The following is a 20,027-nucleotide window of genomic DNA, read 5'->3' on the forward strand; positions in this document are numbered from 1 at the left end:
AGTCCTCAGGATCACTGAAGATCCTTTGGGTTGATTAAGTTTATGTATTGGCTATTATACCATCTAAAACATACAGAAGCTTGTGAGAATACAAACTTGTGTACTACGGTGTCTCATAGAAATATCGCCTGTGCACTGACAGAAAAAGTAAATGAGATTCTTAAGATACAAACAGAATCTGTTTAATCTTTGACACAACGTGTGAATGCTTTCGTCTGCATGTCAGCATAACTGTGAAATAAATTGATTCTTTTTTATTTTAACAGACTGTTGATTTGTTGATGTGCACCTCATACTATTTTTTAATAAGCCTTGATTCAAGTACAAAAACCTAAACTCCAAATCTAAAAGTCCTACTTTTCTAAAACTGCTTTTGAAAGCAGCCCTTAAATACATCGTGACAGAAGAGTTTGATAGCTACAAGAGGAATAGATACCCAGGAAAACAGGAACAAACTAACTTTCATTTTGTGTACAAATGATTTTGTGAGGCTCTGAGCTCTAACTTGACTTCACAGATACGAAACTACGCCGCTGGTTGTTCTTTAACGACAACAAACCAGGGTTAAAGTACTCTCAGCAAAGTTAAGACTTGCACAGAGGAATGAACAGACCCCACACATTTCCCTCTATTTATTGGGATCATATAGTCATTATCTGTCCAATGACAAACAGTTCATAGGTCCCATGACATTGCTGCTGCTCAGATAGGAATGACCTTATCATGTATACAATATTGACCCTCATAATATAGGCTATATAAGGGAGATAAGGCAGAGGTGTGCTCTTCGTCTGAAAAGGCAAATAATGAGCCCTAATATTGTTAACTCTATAACAAGATCCACAGAGGGAATTCACTTTTAACATAATGCAGGGAGACTGAATTGATCACCATGGGAAACATTCAATTCACCTCCATTGTATTTGGGTGGTGGCACAAAATCACCGAGGTGGCCGTGATGAAACCAACATGTTCAGATACTACTAGGGATAAGTGACAGAATGTATTTTGTGTGTTTTATTCTGATCATAACATTCATTATAGTGTAATTCTGTTCAAATAAGAAATATCTGAACTGAATTGATTTTCAGAGGGTGCCCATATCGTGACAGAGCCACAGCCACAAGGTGGCAGCAGAGTGCTGAACCCAGTGTTTACTGACGGACCGATCAGTCCGGAGAAACACACCAGCCACCCCTGACGTAACTGTTGACAGCGTTTCCATGCGTGGTGTAGTGAAATGTTAGTGTGTCACGTGTCTCCAATTTGCCCAATTAGTTCAGCAATGTACTTTAAATAATCAGCCTATTAAATAATCTCTATACTCTACTGTAGAAAGCTACTTTCTGTAGTCAACCAAAAACAATGACTGTGACTTTGCCATGACAGACCAATAGCTGAGGCTATACTTTTTTTCTTTTCTTGCAAAGGTATCACATGTCACATGGGCCGTGCAGCATACAGTAGGGAAGTAAAGGCACTTCCTCCTTCCTACCGCACTCAAACCAGGCAGTTTAATAGGAAGTCAGTTAATCGTGGCAATGTGGATCCAGCAGTTTGTCGGCGGCTATTTCAACTGATTTCTCTGCGTTTCTGTTTACAACCAATGCCACTGAGATTAAGCAGCTGAACCATCCAGTTGTAGCGCGTTAAAGTGGTGGGAGCGCAGCCCTTTCTGCCACAATGGCTTCGACGTAGCGCAACTTTTGGATCCACGGTGGATGAACGACAGCGCTCCGAGGCGCCGCTAACTTTTACACACTTACCGGAGTCGCAGAGGAGGAAAACAACATGAAGAAACAGTTTAATCGCATGAGGCAGCTTGCCAATCAGACTGTTGGAAGGTGAGTGTTTGTTTTAACAACATGCATTGTTGCAAGTTGATGTCATACATTCTTATTGTGGCAGGCCAACACTGTTGCTGCTTCTCATGGTTTGTGAATATTCTCGGTTGTTGCTCTTCTATTGTCATATGTGTAGTCGGAAGGGCAGGGCTGCGTTGTCACGCGTAATAAATACCTGGATAGTTTGCAGTTGTTAATGTCATAAAGCAGCTAACCCTTCACATGAACTTTGATTTCTAGAACGATACAACGAGTTTGAAAAGGTAAATGGGTTTTAATCAAGTATTTGGCTTTCATGTTCTCCCACTACCTATGTTACATTACAGTCATTTAGCAGACGCTTTTGTCCAAAGCGACTTACAATTCAGAATCTATCTACACACCGTAGACGCAGCTACGGGAGCAATTTTGGGGTTAAGTGTCTTGCTCAAGGACACATTGACACACATTGACATGAGACTAGTAGAGCAGGAGCCGGGGATCGAACCGCCGACCCTCTGATTGAAAGGCGGCCCTACTCTCACCCACTTATAGTGTGTCTGTGGCAGTAATACGTCAGTAAATTCATGACATCTTCTATTAAATATTAAAAGGAAAGTAGAAACATGTCCATCATAGGTTCTGTGAGGGTGTCATCCTCTAATGTCTTTTTTTTTTTTTTTTTGTCTGACCAGCACTCTAAAACACAAAGATATCCTTATTTAAGTTAAATCAAATCGAGAAAAGCAGCAAAATTCTCTCAATTTGGGTGCTAGAACTAGGAATATGTTTTGCTTGGGGGAATAATTTAAACAATTAATTGATGATCAAAATAGTTGACTAAATATTTGCGTTCAAATTAGATTAATTTAATTTCCTCTGAATATATCCGAGTGTACTTAAAGGCAGAAATTCTGACCTCGCAGAAGAAAAGCAGCATAGCTCTGTGGGCCCTCGTCCACCTTGGGCCCCTGTGATGTCACCACCTTCAGTAGAAGTTGACACAGTATGAAAACCTATTTTGGAGTTACTGATATTCTGCAGATGAAGGCTAGGGTGTGTACACAAACACATATTTCCTGATGTGTGGTGGTACTGGAAGTTAGTGTGTACACACACACACACACACACACACACACACACACACACACACACACACACACACACACTATATCTATACCATCTCCTCTCCTCTCCCTTCATCTCCGTCCCCACAGGGGCTTCCAGCCCTGTTCTCTATCACCACTGAGAAGATGTCTCCAGTCATTACTGCATTAATGGTTTGTGCAGATGATGCCCTCGTAATGTCTCTTCAAAATGACTTTCCAAGCGATCGCCTGTAGACACTGGCCTCGTATTCCTCACATACATTCCTCCTTATGTCGTATAAGAGCAGTATAACTCAAGTGAGCAAATTGACAACTTGCTTACTGAGAGGCAGAAATGTTTGCAAGCGTACACACACCCACTGTGGATTACTGCTGGATACCAGGAAATCCATTGGTGCCATTGGTAGCTCTCTCTACTAACGCAAGGTGGGAGTTAAGGCGTTATATGAATACATTGTTGCGATTAGCAGCGCCATGTTAAATATACAGGTTGACTATGCAGTCTTAAATCACTGCAAGCAACCACTGAGGTCAAATCAGTGTGTCAAATGTCAAAAAGTAGAAAGAAAATGCCAATTACAACTTCCCAGAGAAAGTATAAAGTTACATCAAACTGCCTTCAACAACCCCTGCTACACTTTGGAAACAGTTTTACCATGAACATAAAAAGTCATGTACCATTCTTCACACAAAAGCATTAATGAACATAGACTTTAAACTGATTGCTTTTGTCATATCACAAACCAGTGAATTTGTGTCCCCCATGCCAGTTTGTGATAATGTAGTTCTCTGTTTGGTACAGGAAGGGCTGGGCACGGAGGGTTTTTGTGGAGTAAGCGTTTCCACGGTTGTTGATGGGGACACAGTGAAGGGCTGGGGACGTCACACAGCCACAGGGGCGTTTTATTTCTAAAAGCGGAAGCTGTTTGATTTACATGTAGTTGTTGCAGTGTGGTTTAAGATCGCAGGGCAGCAATGTTTATAAATCCTTGCATACCGCTGGAGCACTTTCGAGAGATGAGCTTACACGGAGCATTTTTAACAAAGCTATTATAATACATGAAAACACAAAAAAAAGGTTTTTAGAATCTGTGTTTGATTTTTTTTGTCCCCCACTTAGTACAAAAAACACAGTTACTGTTTCTACTCTTTCTGCCTTTTTGTGTTGTTTTGCTCCAAGTTTTCTTTGAGGGTCTGGGCTCCAGCGTTGTGGGAATCTATTCTTAGAACAATTGCTGCTGACCAGATTTAAGCTGGACTCCAGTCAAATCAATGCTGATTCAATATTGATAGCAATCTAAAGCATTGCCCACATAGTGAGCCAGTAAAGCCTAATGTGTAATGTGATCATGTGGATCGGTGTGTAGATATTCTGGCTGCAGATCGTATATCATGCCGTCATATATATATATATATATATATTAATTATTGTGCTTCAATGAGGATATTATATTGTGCCTCAATACAATATCCTCATTACATTATGATTGCCAGTACTTTTACTGCGTGCCAAACCTTTGACCACATATAATGAAAAACTGTCTGTTGAATCATGAAAAACAAGAATCTTTGATCTTTGAATTTCTACTCATGGTACAAGCTTGAGACAGCAGAGTGCAGACAAAGGTGTTTTTGAATAACGTGAGGTTATTTCAGGCATAAGTGAGGTAAGCCTTTATCTTTAGGGTGTAACTGACAGCAGTATTAGATAATAGTTGTTGTGCGGGAGAGGGTTAATTGATCCCTGCGAGATATAAATCTATAGTGTAGGCCTGCTCTGGTAGAAGAAGGGGAGAGGTCTTCAGGGATTTGTGTGTGTGTAGACGTGATAGGTGCACATGTTGGTGTGTGGTCGGTGTGTTTGTTAGATATCGACAGTGTGAGCGATGAGCTCGTTTGCTGGTCTCACTAGCTCAGCAAGATTCCAAAATGGGTGAAAATCTGTTTTGAGAGTTTGAGGTCACATAAAGAAGCAACTGCGTTTCTTATTTCAGGGGGGACTTGGGCATTTCGACATTTCCGAGACGTTTTGGAGTGACGTCACTGTCCTGTTTTCTGCCGACTCTGCTACAATGTGCAGTGTGTTTCAGACATCAACAGGCCACTTGGCAACTCCCACCCTCCACACACAGACACACACACACACACACACACACACACACACACACACACACACACACACACACACACACACACACCTTCCCCTGTTGCCATAACAAACAAGGTGCAGATGACACAAGAGGAAGTGTGTGTTCGGACAGAGTGAAGGAATCCGACAGGTCCATCATGGAAAACAGCCACAGGCTCTGGCTGGTGCCTGCATGCATACACATTGACTATGTGTGCACAAATGGCACCCAGTAGCTCACATATGCTTCTTGACAATCATGTGACATTTTATTGTGGGTTTAAGCACATTGTGCACTTTGTAACTTTGCTGCAGGCACAAACTGCAGACAGGTTGGGCTGGAAAAACTCTTGTGCTTTAGTTTGATGGTCTCGTTTGCTGCATGCTCGTCAGTTCATCTCAGTTTTAACATCAAGTTACGTATTGTTTTGTTGAAATACAACTTGTGTTCATCAGTACAAAGTGAGCCATGTTCAAATACTCTTACTTACATTTTTTACGCATTTCATTCAAAGTCATTACTATGGGACAGGTGTGTCCTAAAATAAAAATAACTAAAATCCTCAACATTGCATTGTGTTGTTCAGGTGTTGATGTGTCTTATCTCTGCATGTCAAATATGTTTTTCTGTGTGTTTTTTATTCCTCTATTTGTTGTCAGTGTTTGACCTTTGCTTCATATTTTGTGTTTCCCTCAACAGGGCTGAGAAAACTGAGGTGCTGAGTGATGACCTCCTACAGGTGAATATGACATTCTTCTTCTCTATCAATGATACCTATATCTATATATATACGTATATAGATATTCTGTCTATATAAGTGACAACATCTGGGATTAAACAGGATTACAGACACAGGATTTAGAGATTACTGTAGTAATGGATGACTGTTTGTAGCTCAGTATTTCACACTACAAAAACATAATGGATGCATTGTTGAGTGACTAATGGACCTCAGTAATTGTCATTAACAAAGCAGTGTGGAGATGGTACTGTATGTCTTTACAGTTCATCTTTCTTAACGCCGCTTCACATTGTAAAAAGCAACTGAACAGCAATATTCATCATATTTACTTCAGAAATGAAGTCTGAGGACATTCTCATATAGATTTGTTGATTAAACGACCAACAGAATATAAAAAAAAATAGAAAATTGACAAACATTTGATGGTTCCAGCTTCTCAAATATGAAGATTTTATGAATTTCTCTGTCATGTATGATAGTGAACTGAATGTATTTGGGTTTTGTACAACACAAAACAAGTGATTTGAGTGTATCATATTGAGCTGTGTGAAATTCTAACAGGCATGTTAAGCCATTTTCTGACGTATTACAAGTGGACAAAATGATTAGTGCAAATGATTCTATTTGAAATTTGATTCAAAGTTTTAAAGAAAAAATATTATTAAAATACTAAGAAAAAGTGAAACTCTCTGTGAAACCTGTATCGTACAAACCATGACTGTATTGTTGCACCCCTAGCATCTACTGTTTTCAAGTGATAGTCTGAAGTCATTCAGTGTCTGTCACCCATGAAGGCTGTTATGTCCTGTTTACCGTCAAACCCTCGTAACTGCTGTATCTCCAGTGTAAAAACTGCAATTTAAGAAGTCCTTTTCTGGAAGAATAAAATGCAGGAGTTATCAAAAGACTTACAAGTTCTCCTCACATGCTCTGTTAAAGCCATCATGCCTGAGCATGCCTGTTGATGCCAAGTCTCGCTGCTGTCTCGGAGTACAACTGCTGGCATTCAAACTTTACTGGGGACTCTTTCATTCACTTACACCTCGCCAGCTCAGGGGTTTTGCTCTGTAGGAAAAGTGCCTCATGGTTTTCCACTCAAGGCGAACCCTGGCAATGTTCTGTTATCTTGAAATCATACTGTGTGTGTGTGTGTGTGTGTGTGTGTGTGTGTGTGTGTGTGTGTGTGTGTGTGTGTGTGTGTGCGCGTGTGTGTGTGTGTTGGGGGATGGGAGTACTCTGGCATGTGAAACTGTGAGATCACTGCTAAGAAAAGAGTTTTGAAGAAATACCAGAAAGGCTGAAAAAGACGGAGCATGTTTACAGTAGAAAGGAGCTTTTGTGGAAGGAAAAGTGAAGGTGAAGTCTGAAGCGTCTCATTCAATCATGAAAGTCAAAGTTTTACGACATGCAGCAGTGAACTATGAACCTCATGTGGTTTGCACACAGTAACAAACGTGACAAAGGCTTGGTGGTGAGAAAAGGGATTATTTCTTTATTTGTTTAGTGGTGATAGTTAAATTTAGACATATATATATATATATACACACACACACCATTGTCCCAAGAACACAAACCGACCCAACCCTTCCAGAGAATGCTTTCTTTGGTCCTTGTTCTGAACGACAGGAGCTTTGTGCTGCGTTAGACATTCCTTTAGCTCCAGCTCTCTGTGAGGAATGTGACTGTCAAATTGTCAGCATTGTCAAAGTGGCTTGGATGTCATCAAGCATAACAACTTGAGCTCCAAGTCAGAATCTGCAACCTGATTACGATCATGCAGATAAAATCTGTAGTTCGCGGTTTACTGATTCGTAGACCAGTGAATCAGTATTGGCATTTAAATTCAATCACACTAGCTGGGAAAATGTTTCCCTCTTTCCAAACACGAGCAGAGAAAGAGTAGTTTTTTTCTTTCCCACTCTCCAAAACACTCCCACTCCCCCTCCTCTCAACCGTCCAACTTGAAATTTGACTCTATGATTTACTAGGTGTCGTAGTAGTCTTTTTTTTTTTTTCTTTTTTTTTTTCCAATAGTCTTTTGCATTGGCCCAGGCATTTGTCATGTTTGGACGCATCCTACCTCAGTGGAAGAGTTGAGCAGGCTCTCATACAGTAGAGAGAGTAAGGCTGGAACTGGTCTCATAGCTCAGTATTTCATTACAACTTTGGATACACAATGGGCTGTTGATACAGGATACTGGAACAAATTCATATCCGATATGTTCAGCAGGTATCTGTCAGCTAACCAGCTAGTGAGCTAAACAGACAACTACAGCTTTCGTTGTCGTTGAGAACACCGGCTCATTCTGTTAAAGGACGAGTTTGTCATTTTGGGAAATGCACTGGAAATGGGGGGGAAACAGGTAGCTCGGCTCCTCCAGAGCTTACTAATTAACATCTTATATATTGCTTGTTTATTCAGCACAAAAACCGAAGCGTAACATTGAAACATTGCGGTTTTTCAGAATGTAATGTGCTGGACTATTTTTTGGTTGGTCGCAGTTAACACGTTCAGACCCTCTAAAATGGCAAATTGTTGTTTTTAAATTTTGGTTTTTAAACAAATTAAGCAAATGAGATATAATGTGCTATTTATTGATCTTTAAAGGAGCTGGAAAGCAGATTGTGTCACCTTCAGACAGACCCAGGCTAGCTGTTTTCCCCTTTTCCAGTTTTTATGCTAAGCTATGCTAAGCTAAGCTAACCAGCTGCAGGCCGCAGCTCATATTTAACGGACAGACATGAGAGTGGGATCAATCTTCTCATCTAACTCTAGACTCAACAAAGGAATGGTTAAACTTTTTGGGAAATACGCTCATTCTCTAAGCAAGCATGACTCCTCAGAGATCCTGTTTCTGCTCTGTCATCAGCTAACAGCCAATAAGGTCAGCCAACCCATCAGTTCACCAGCTATCCAGACCACCAAAGCAACTCCAAACCAAAAAACAAAACTGTATCCACCACCACCCCCCCAGTTCCTCTGTGACTCACTAAACGTTCCACATTTTTTTGCTTTAGCAGGTCAGAGGTCACCAGCTCGCTTTGTTCACTGTTTTCATTGCTGTATGAAGACAAAAAAAGATGGTAGTAACTGTCCTGTAAACCTTCGGACAGCTCCATAACTGTAGAGGCAGGCGTAAGGGAATCGTGTGCGCTTGTCTGTGCCTATGATCAGGGAGTTTTCCTGCTTTTTATTTTTCTACTCTCTTCAACTCTGTGACTTCAGCTTGTTTGGGTGTTTCTGTGTGTGTGCAAGAGTCTGCTTCCAAAATTGAGTTTCTCCCCGAGGCCAGATCTCTTCTTATGAGCTCAGTAAAGTCGGCTGCATGAGACGTTAAGAGGCAAGTTGAAAGTAAAGATTGTTGTTGTCAAAATGTTAAAACGAGGTTGTAAGAGTAACAGCGTTATTACGCTGTAGGTAAAAAGACTCAGACAATTAATTATTTGTGACATTTTAAATGTAAATGGTGCAAAACAGACCGCAATTCAATATCAGAGACTTGATATTTTGGGCTTTCGGTGTGTGTCTCTTGAGGGTCTTTTGATGTACATTCATGGAAAACTCGGCAGAGACAATGCGATCAGCCATTGTATCCAGTCAGGCCACTTTCTTTCCCTTTTGGCTTCGAATGTTGGAGGTCTGGATCCAATTGATCTGGCACCAGATAGAGTCAGACATCCATGCATTAATCAGAGCTGAGGATCAGCTGAATGGTGAGCGAATTAATAGGATCAGGGCAAGGAAGCCAAATCCAGCTGTGGTCTGGCATGGAGCAACAGCTGCAGGAAAGAGGGAGGAGAGAGTAAAGAGAGAGAGAGAGAGAGAGAGAGAGAGAGAGAGAGAGAGAGAGATGCATGCCGTAAAGAGAACAGCAAAAAGTAAAGGAAAAAGAGTGAGAGCTAGATGGGGATCAGACAGCAAATGAGCGGCCTCAGATGTAGTGTACTAGTACACAGATGGATGTTTACACTGAAACAGGAAGAGGAAGTGGATTCTTAAAGACACTAGTGTTTTGCGTGCTTTAGCACACTAAATTTGGTCCACGCAACATTACTGCTGACCATTTTCCATAGCATACCGTAGTTATCCGTCCATTTAAACCTTCCATTCAGCCACTGGCTTCAGGTCATTTCAGTAACATATGGAAATCAACCAGCAGTTGCTTGAAACTTGAGACTTGTCAGAGTTAAGTTATTATCACATGGTATTAAAGCTGCAAGCAGGAACTCTCACATGTGGTACATTCAAGGACACTCTGGCATCTGGGATCACAGAGTTTTATGCCAAAAGAAAACCTTTTCATTGCAACAAAATTTAAAACATCAGAATTTCTTTGTATTTTGGGATTGATTTTCAATCTCTTGGATACAGTGTTTTTCAGCAGTATTATCTGATTTTAGATTTGGCCATTGTATTGCAAATCAATTAACATGACTTGTTTATAGCAATATTGGATTTGTATACAATTTTAACATTTTCAATGTGATGAAGAAACTAGATTTGTATTGTTTTATATTGCTGGATTGGCCAAAAAAAGACTCTTTATTCTTATTTGATGTTAATTGTTTTATCAGAATCAGCTTTACTGGCCATGTATGCGTACGTATACAAAGAATTTGACTCCGTTTTTTTTTGTTGCTCTCCACGTACATACACAGAATTTACAAATAAACAGGAAAAAAAAAGATGTAAAAGATAAAAGAATAAGAAAAAGTAGAACAGATGTAAGCATAAACATTTAGCAACTATGTACAACATATATATATATATCCAAAAGTATGTGTGTGTGTATATATATGAACATAAAACTTTACAGCATTAGTGAAGAACTATATTATGAAGAACTTTATACATTTAGCCCACTTCTGTTGTAATGCACACGTTTTTAGCTGTATTACCATGTGATGAAAATGTAACTTTCACAAATTAAATTTGTTAGTTAATGACTGTGAAGGATTAATCATCTCACTAATGTTTCAAGGATCCACTTGATCCAATATGGGCTCGATACTGACCTCATGAAGCAGGTCGGGCAAATGTGACCAATTCACATTGAATACAGTTTATATGCTAATGACTGATTTATAAAAGTCAAAGTTTCTGCTGGAAGTTAAATTTGGTCACAGAAATCCCTAGTGTGTATTCTCTTGTTTTTGTCAATGACTTCCTGCACTGAGGTACTTGTTTACAGAGTTTAGTATTATTTAGTATTTAGTATTCAATGTTGGCAGATGAGTGAAATGAACTCAAGCAACTGGCTGCCTGGAAGGTAGTAAATCCATCTGAAAACATAACTCATGCTCTGGAAAATGTGTTGTGGTAAGGTAAAGAATATATGATTTGTAGGTAAAGAGTTAAAACAGGCAAATATTCTACTTTACTGATCATGAAGTACAGCCAATAGATCAGGCCCGCAGTCAGAATGGTTATCTGTTTTCCCTGATAATATCTCTGCATGGAGTCCTCACATGTCAAGACAGCTCTCTCTGGTCTTTCGCAGTAAAGACCACAATCCATCAGTCTGTGTTACTTATCTGCCATGATTCCCTCCATCTGGATGTCAGTGCTGCCTGTAGCAACACTGCACACTGCAGAATAGAGCTAGGCAAACCGCATCGACATCCCCCATCACCTTTCAAAAACAAGACCAGGATGGACAGTTTAAAGATGCATGTGTGCCTGTTTTGTTTGTTCTGATATTCTAACATTTTGTTTGTTATGTGCACGCACAGATCGAGAGGCGATTGGAGTTGGTGCGTTTGGTGTCGCACAACACACACAAGAGGCTGGTCTCCTGTCTGCAGGGTCAACTGGGCACAGACACAGAGAAGAGACATGTAAGAAGCACTCAGTGTCTCTCGATTGTTCTTTCATTCAGCAGCTGCACTTTCTGACATTATTGTCAGTATTAGCAAGGCCCTGCTATCTTGTGCTATGAACACATGGCATCTCATCTTATGTAACACATTGATATGACAGACACTCAGGAGAAAAATATTCAGCACTGGCCTCCAGCCAGCTTCTTTATCACAGACCTACCTCCGCCACACACACAATAAAACTGGCAAAACTCAGTGGTTTATGATACTTTGTCTTATTTTTGTATCACTTTTTTTGTATTTGGCTATACTAAACTTGGTTTGCTGGTCTGTTTGCAGAAAAAGTTGCCACTGACGACGCTGTCCCAGACCATGCAGGAGGGAGGCAGTCAGCTGGGAGACGAGAGTCTGATTGGGTGAGATGCAAAAGTTAACTACACGATGATTTTGTTAAATTAAGAGACCAGTTTCAGCAGAATTTAAATGTCCCATATTGTAGAAAGTGAGATTTCATGTCTTTTTTTTTTTTATTAAAAAGCAGTTCTAAATGCTTTATAAATACTGTGAAAATATCAAAATGAACCTGGAAATTAGCATGACATCTCTTTTGAAGGGTGTAAAGCTTTCATGCCAGCACATAATTGAAAATTGAAAAATAGACTCCACTGGTCCTAATGAGCTGAAATACAACATTAAAAGCAATTATTTGAGTGGAAGGAACTTTAAAGGTCTAACAAGGAGACCTTTTTCTCCCTGTAAGAACAGAAGTGATAACAGCCCTATATGTATACGTGTGTGTGTGTGTGTGTGTGTGTGTGTGTGTGTGTGTGTGTGTGTGTGTGTGTGTGTGTGTGTGTGTGTGTGTGTGTGTGTGTGTGTGAGCAGCAAGATGATGGATGTGTGTGGGGAGGCTGAGAGCAGGTTAGCTGCTGAACTGATGCAGCATGAAGTCCAGATTGAGAGAGACATCCTGGATCCTCTCAACCAGCTGGCTGAGGTAAAAACACTGCAGCTCTCTTCATACTGTAGTGATCACTTTTGACCGACATGCTGTATCTGTAAATAAGTTGTAAAGTTGCATTTTAAGACAAATTACTCATGACTGAAACACTCAGTACAGGATCTGTTAACATTGTGTGTTCTACTCATTCATTGCGCCAAATTCAACATGGCCTTTGGCATCTTTTTGTGTTATACTGCCATTCTGCATGATTCATATTGACAAAATGTTCTCACGGGAAAGGTGTTAGCCTCAGTGTTGACTTTGAAGTGTGTGTGTGTGCACTCATGCTGATCCTCACCGTTTCTCTCACAGATTGAGATTCCCAATATACTAAAACAGAGAAGACAACTCGCCAAGCTGGTTCTGGACTATGACTCAGCCAAGACGAGGTACACTAGCTTATCATCTTTATTTAGCGCCACTATTTTTAAATGTTAACTTTAATTTCAAATTGTAAAAAAAGGAAATGTTTAAATCAAATTTGCTTATGCTTACTATAGCCATGCCTAAGTGTCTAAATAACGTCTTGGCCTGCAGGTGGTACCAGGCAACAAAGTCCAACAACCAGGCTATGGCAGCTAAGGTTGATTCACTCAAAGACGAGATGGACGAGGCTCTCAACAAAGTAGAAATATGCAAGGTAGATCTTGCTTTAAAGCTTTCTTGCAATGCTCAGTTTCCTGATTTATTACTCAAAGTAGGATTTATGTTGTTGTCACACAACAGCACAATGCTTTACCAACTGTGGTTTAGGTATGCTGTACTGTATATACAATATTTAATCTAATGGTGATACATTCCAGTCAGGGCCTCTTCATCAAGTTAGGATCATATCTTATGAACTGGCTGAACAAAGGAAGCCTTGTCACTGGAACAAACATGCTATGCACATTATTAGGACCACGTAATTAAAGGTCATTGCTTTGTCATCTGGAGTTCATCTGCGTTTTAATGAAAAGTTTCAGCGCAAAGTAAAGCAGAAGATTTAAGGTTGCCATAATAATTGCCATGCATGGATATATGTATATATATTTGTTTCATCCTACAGGACCAGCTCTCTGCAGACTTGTACAACTTTGCTTCCAAAGAGGGAGATTATGCACGCTGTTATGTCTTGGTGGGTGCACTTCAGTTTGAATGACCTACAACTGAAATGGAAATGTGATGCAAATATGATCCATTCCACCATAACTGTATTACTTGGCAGTGTAAATGCTCTACCTTTGGCTCTATGCCAGAGGTTTGTATATATGACCTGTGATTGTTTGTGTATTTGTACCAGTTATTAGAGGCCCAGGCAGACTACCACAGGAAGTCGCTGGCAGCTCTGGAGGCAGCTATACCGACTATCCAAATACAGCAAGGTGAACAGCGCGATTTAAAACATGAATTAAATATGCTAATAAAAAAAAATACCTGTTGCATGCATTTGTCACTAAACCCCAATATAGTTCTAGAGCTGGCAGCCATAGTTGTTATTGTAGTGTACAACACACAAGCTGCTCTGAGAAACGTAGACTGGCTTGTCATGGCTTGTTGGGTTGCACATGTCCTGGTTGACAGTGCAAATAAAGTGAATCATAACCGAGCCAGCTCAACGGAAGCAAAGTCAATTCATTTTCCAGAAGAGAAAATGACTACAATGATGTCTCATCGCATTAGAGTCTCTCTTAAGTTGTGTTTCTATAGTGCATTTACATGCACTTAAGTAACCAGGTTACAGTCAGCTTCTTGCAGTTTGGTATTAAGAAATTATGTCATTGTTTTTGGGGATTAAAGAAACTTGATTTCCCTGGTTAGATTTCTCCTGGAGAAAATGTATTTCTTGGCTTTTAACTTTGTGCATGATAAAGACTTCAGACCAAGTCAGTTGGATGACATATTCACCGTCAACTATAGACGAACTGTAGGAGAATAGCTCACAGACGCAGAACAGAAATGCATTTGAGTGTAAAGACTCTGACTTTTTCTCCTAGACTCCTGGATGGAGAAGCCGGCGTTCGGCACGGCTCTGGACGAGCACCTGAAGAGGAGTAACCGTGAGATCGCTCTGCCCATGGAGGCCTGCGTCATGATGCTGCTGGAGACCGGCATGAAGGAGGAGGTACAGATGCAGTGATGGCAGAAGAGCAGGGGAAGCTAAAATAGAGTAAAGTAGAGCAAAGTCAAGGGTTAATTAACCAGAATTTGGAGATACATTTGTACAAATAAAACTTCCCCACTCCATAAGTCATAAGGACTACTCTCTACAAATGATGGCACGTACAGTCTGGAAACATCTGAGGCCAACTTGTGGTCAGTTAGCCTTGAAGTTGCGTGTGTGTGTGTGTGTGTGTGTGTGTGTGTGTGTGTGTGTGTGTGTGTGTGTGGGCAGGCAGGCATCTGTTATACATTAGCATGTTCACTATTGCTCTCTTAAATTGTAACCATATCACCAGACTCCCCAAGGAGGAGATTTTTATTAACGGAAACAAAACTCTTGCTGCCCGTCTGTCTGCTACTCATCCTGAAAGAGCCACATCTCTACTTGCTTTACTTCTCCTTTCCTGATACCTAGACTTGCTTCTTTAATTTTGGGACTGAAACCAGTCACCTGTACCCGAACAAAGAGCACTAATCAGTCGTTTTCCCTGCAGGGTCTTTTCAGAATAGCTGCCGGAGCTTCAAAACTGAAGAAGCTAAAAGCAGCGCTGGACTGCTCCACCTCGCAGCTCGAGGAGTTCTACTCTGATCCCCACGCCGTGGCCGGTACAACCTCTTGTAAAAAAAATCCACAAAAAGAGAGCCCATCTGGTCCAGATAATTTTCTCATAGCTTTTCTCCTCATACACAGGAGCCCTGAAGTCCTACCTCAGGGAACTTCCTGAACCTCTAATGACTTTTGGCCTGTACGACGACTGGACAAAGGCCTCCAAGTAAGAAGACACACAGATATGACTCTTTTAATATCCTGTAAAACCAACTCCCTCTCTTTTAATAAGCATTAAACACACACCTTAAGCAGTGTGTGCTCACATGTCGCTTTAGATAAAAGACTTGTGTAACAAGTAAATATTTTGTGTGTGTGTGTGTGTGTGTGTGTGTGTGTGTGTGTGTGTGTGTGTGTGTGTGTGTGTGTGTGTGTGTGTGTGTGTGTGGTTTCAGTGTGTCTGACCCTGACAAGAGGCTTCAGGCTTTGTGGGTGACGTGTGACCGTTTGCCAAAAACTCACAAGGCAAACCTCAGGTAAGAGCATCTTCAGCGATATTGTGTTCTCTTCACATGATGTTCTTATACAGCGGAGATGTACGCTTTGTTTCTAAAAGTAGTCTACATCAACAGAACTGAATGTATCAAGTTAACTTCGGTTCCGTTTTTCACTTTTATTTGTGATACTGCAGATTTTGAAAAGTAATTTGATGCCTCATTAGACATATCAACAAACACTCATTTCTGCTTAGAACAATGATTCCCAACCTGGCATCCAAAGAAAAACTTGAAGAGTTGAAAATGTTTTTTAAAAAAAAAATAGAAATGAAAAGTAAAAGAGAAAATGTATTCTTGTCACACAAAATAATCTTTATTTTGTCTCTCTAATTTATGCTTTTTTTTAAAATTGTTAAATACTTGTCAGTTTTACCACTTCAGGCCTCTCTAAAGGTCAGACCCCAAATAAATCCCTTTAATAAGAAAATGACTGGTTGAGATGCTCACACCTAGTATTCACACCAAGACTTTCACTTTGCTTTGGGAACTACTGGCTAAGAATATTGGTTCCTTAATAGCCTGACAAACATGTTTGCAGTAGCTTAGAGGTTTTTAAAGCAATGAGTCTCTGTTTCAGGTATCTGGTGAAGTTTCTGGCTAAACTGGCTCAGGACAGTGAGGTTAATAAGATGACTCCCAGCAACATTGCCATAGTCCTTGGGCCCAACCTGCTCTGGACAAAGACTGAGGGGTAAGAACTGTGCACTGATACCTCATATTTATGTCCAAGTACATCGTGAAGCTGAGGCTGATGAAGCTTCCTCCTGTCCCTGTCTGTTTGTGGCTGTGTTCAGGACGCTGGCAGAGATGGCAGCGGCCACATCTATCCATGTGGTCGCCATCATTGAGCCCATTATCCAGCACGCTGATTGGTTCTTCCCTGAAGGTAAAGCATTTCTGTTGCTGTATTTGCACCAGTGCTTCTCTCTGTCTTACCTAAACAACTTTAAATAGAGAAGAACAACAAAGAACACAAAACACAACTAAGAGATTTGGGGTGAAAAGTATCAACCAACTGTTTGCAGTGTCCCTTTAATGTTGCTTGTTAGTATGTTAACATTTGCAAATTAACTTTAAACACAAACATGCAAAAAATAAAGTATTGGTACGAATTTATATGTATGACCTGATGATGGCGCTAGATGGAAAGTTAGAGGATTAATAACTATTGACCTCAGGAGGATTAGTAGATAGTGTGGTGAAAACATAACTAACAATTTAATTTCTGATCGTCCCACAACTGCTGTCAATCATTACAAGCATCATCATTACAAGAAGATCACCTTTATCTTCATTGTAATTTCCATCATATCTTCTCTATTTGCTTTCCGCTGTGTTCCCTCTAGATGTGGACTTCAATGTGTCGGGCATGTTCGCCATGCCCACCCACCCAGCGACCCCAGACCTCGACCCCACCCTGGACAGGAAACGCCCCGGCAGCCTGGTGGGGCAGGACGGGGACAGTCACACCCCCCGTAAAGACAGGTACCTGCCTCGCCCCCACCTCAGCCTCAGCCTGCCCCTGACCCTCCCGTCTCGTCCCAAGACACTGAGCAGGCAGGAGTCGCGGGGCCCGGTCGTGTCGGCACTCTATGTAGTGGCCAACGAGTCCATCACAGTCACAGAAACACCCACTGAAGATCTGCCCAGTCCAGACTTCAAAGCTGTGCCGCAGTCCAATGTAGCTCCCCTGAATCCAGTTACTGATAAGTAAAATAAGGGAATGATGCTTTGTGTGATTTTTGCACTACAGTTTTGTTATGTTTAGGCGATTTCAGCATAAGATAATCAGTTATGTTTTCCTCAAGATTGGTACTGAACATGAAAAAGCAGTTCTCTTTCAGACAAACAAACCATTTTGAACAATTTTCAGTCTCATTGGGATGCCATTTTGTTTAGAGCTATAATTCTGGTGTGTTGCTCTTGTGTACTCTTGTGTTATCTTCTTTGTTTCCTAATTAAAGCTTAGGTCACTCTGTAGGTTACTGGTTTTATGTTTTGTGTGAGCTTCCTCTGTTGCATTTTGTTTGTATGGTGTGGCATCTGTCTCTTCTGTCTCTGCAGAGATGTCGCAGTTCAAAGTTCTATTTAAAAAGTTCACTCTCATGTGGTTTTGTGTTCTTTTTCGGTTCTTATTTCTGAACTGGTTTCATTGAACTCAGGAAGTGGCGTCTCCTTCAGTCTCCTGCACAATCTCTCTCTCTCTCTCTGTCTGTCTCTCTCTGCCTTTTGCTCTTTCGTTCTGTCTGATGGCGTGTGGTTTGCCTTCCTGAACTCTCTCCCCTCTCCCCCCTCCCTAGCACTGTTAACAAACAGCCGGAGCCCGCTCCACGTAGAGCCAGCACTGTTAATAGAAAGCAGCCACAGCTAACCTCACCCACCTTCCAACTCCCAATGCCCCCTCTGGAAGCCTGGGGTCCGGCCCAGCCTGAGCCCCAGCTTCTTTCCCCGGCTACAGAGGCTGAGCAGCCCGGCCTGAGTGGTGCTAGTACTGGTGGTGGTGTTGGTGGTGGTCTGGGTGGTGGGGTCCAGGTAGCGACAGCACGACCTCAGGTTGTAACCCAGCTCAGCGCAGAGGAGAGCAGGTAAGGAGGAGCGAGCTGAGGTAGCAACAATACTCCACCGCCTGCTCGCAGCCAATCAGCCAAATCCGGAGCTCACCCGCCCTATATTTTGTTTGTCATGTGTTTGATTGGTCTGTGAGTTTCAGTTCCCATGTCGAATGTCCTAAAATATAAAATCATAAGAATAACAATGTCTGTTACGTCTTCAGCTTTTAATCTGATTTAATTTGAACAAATTAAGAATGTAATGCAACAGAAACATGTGATGCTTTGATTACAGGCAACTTTGATCATCTGTCCTGCTTGTGATAAATTACCAGTCTATTTTTAAAGATCTACTCTCTTTTCTTCTTGCCTGCGTGTCTGAGTGTTTGACTTCTTCCTGGCAATGTCTGATTTTGCATGTAACGGCATTACTGAACTTTTGAACAAACTGATTTTGCATCCTCCTCACTATGCTTGTTTTTGTACGGTTTTGTGAGTTACTCGTGTGAAAACCTTTATCTAATGTAATTAGCTTTTGAATGGAAATCTGTGCAGTTTGTTTTGTATATTGCTCGCATGAGTTCTTGCAGCACTTCCTTGTTTAAAAATCTGTTAAAGTACAGATGACATGTTGATGGATTAACATTTGGATTCATTGTATTCCCACAGCCCAGCCCGTGAACTCATGTCCACCCCCCCGCCCCAGAGGAATGGTTCAGTCCATCTTTCAGTAGGAACCCCCCACTCTCAGGGTGGATCAAGGGGGCCAAGTCCACACATGGTTCGCAGAGGTGGGATAATGTACTGATTATAATTCAGATTATGTAATACTATCAAGTCAATGTTGTTAATATCATGTTATAACTGTTTTCCTCTGAAGGCACCAAGAAGCAGGCTCCAGCCCCGCCCAAACAGTTCAGCCCCTTTGCCTCCCATACCAGTAACACCCAGACACCCGGCTCCGCTCATCATCCACCCATCACCCCCCGACGCAACCCCAGCAAAGACAGCCCAATCCATGCTCCGAGCCACCCGCCCCCACAGCCTCCTCAAGCCCACCAGGCCCAGGGGGAGTCGGAGCCCTCTCCCCCCAGCACTCCCACTCCTCCGGACACTCCACCTCACGATGGACCGCACTCCAACCCGCTGTCTTTCTACCACTCTGGATCTCTCCCTCGCCCCTCCAGGCCGGCCCCCAGGCCACGGCCACGACCCAGCATGCCACCGCCCCCCCAACCTGCAGCCAATGACAACGGTAATGACATTTGCGGCTCCGCCTCCAAGATCATAACCGGTAAGCAATCTTTTCCCCGTGCCTCACAAATCCTGTTTTATTCAATAGTTCTATTCTAATATATTGCATAAGAAACAATGTGCAGCAGCTTGAAATTCAAATAGTATCAGCAGTGCTTGAAAACTGTAGTTTGGAAATACATTTCAAAACCTATAAAGGCATACCAGGCAGCAGAAATCAATAAAAACAATTCTGATTTAAACTCTCGTCTAGCTCCATAAATGCTCAGATCTAAGACAGTCGATGATTGAAGAAGTTTTTAGAGGATATACTCCATTAAAAGTAGCAAAACGAAGATATAAAAGTACTCCA

The 20,027-nt window shown here is 41.4% G+C and overlaps 1 protein-coding gene across 4 annotated transcripts in view; it reads left to right on the forward strand.

Moving 5' to 3' along the window:
- Nucleotides 1-1,460: 1,460 nt before the first annotated feature.
- The window catches only part of arhgap17b (Rho GTPase activating protein 17b), a 20,802-nt gene continuing 2,235 nt past the window's right edge, over nucleotides 1,461-20,027 (forward strand). For 3 of the 4 annotated variants that reach the window (XM_068718442.1, XM_068718443.1, XM_068718444.1), the window contains exons 1-19: nucleotides 1,461-1,844; nucleotides 5,761-5,800; nucleotides 11,537-11,641; nucleotides 11,963-12,039; nucleotides 12,509-12,620; nucleotides 12,939-13,015; nucleotides 13,164-13,266; nucleotides 13,675-13,743; nucleotides 13,909-13,990; nucleotides 14,603-14,730; nucleotides 15,263-15,374; nucleotides 15,460-15,541; nucleotides 15,771-15,851; nucleotides 16,450-16,563; nucleotides 16,667-16,758; nucleotides 17,219-17,357; nucleotides 18,173-18,457; nucleotides 19,091-19,212; nucleotides 19,302-19,715. In XM_068718442.1, the coding sequence (XP_068574543.1) occupies nucleotides 1,792-1,844; nucleotides 5,761-5,800; nucleotides 11,537-11,641; nucleotides 11,963-12,039; nucleotides 12,509-12,620; nucleotides 12,939-13,015; nucleotides 13,164-13,266; nucleotides 13,675-13,743; nucleotides 13,909-13,990; nucleotides 14,603-14,730; nucleotides 15,263-15,374; nucleotides 15,460-15,541; nucleotides 15,771-15,851; nucleotides 16,450-16,563; nucleotides 16,667-16,758; nucleotides 17,219-17,357; nucleotides 18,173-18,457; nucleotides 19,091-19,212; nucleotides 19,302-19,715 (2,287 nt within the window). In that variant the 5' untranslated portion in view covers nucleotides 1,461-1,791. The remainder of the gene's footprint in view (nucleotides 1,845-5,760; nucleotides 5,801-11,536; nucleotides 11,642-11,962; nucleotides 12,040-12,508; nucleotides 12,621-12,938; nucleotides 13,016-13,163; nucleotides 13,267-13,674; nucleotides 13,744-13,908; nucleotides 13,991-14,602; nucleotides 14,731-15,262; nucleotides 15,375-15,459; nucleotides 15,542-15,770; nucleotides 15,852-16,449; nucleotides 16,564-16,666; nucleotides 16,759-17,218; nucleotides 17,358-18,172; nucleotides 18,458-19,090; nucleotides 19,213-19,301; nucleotides 19,716-20,027) is intronic. The other variant, XM_068718446.1, reaches the window with a different exon arrangement.

Source organism: Cebidichthys violaceus, unplaced genomic scaffold (assembly GCF_023349555.1).
Source record: "Cebidichthys violaceus isolate CVI_PGR_0920_01 unplaced genomic scaffold, fCebVio1.0.p SCAF_23, whole genome shotgun sequence".
Taxonomy (NCBI): Eukaryota; Metazoa; Chordata; class Actinopteri; order Perciformes; family Stichaeidae; genus Cebidichthys; species Cebidichthys violaceus.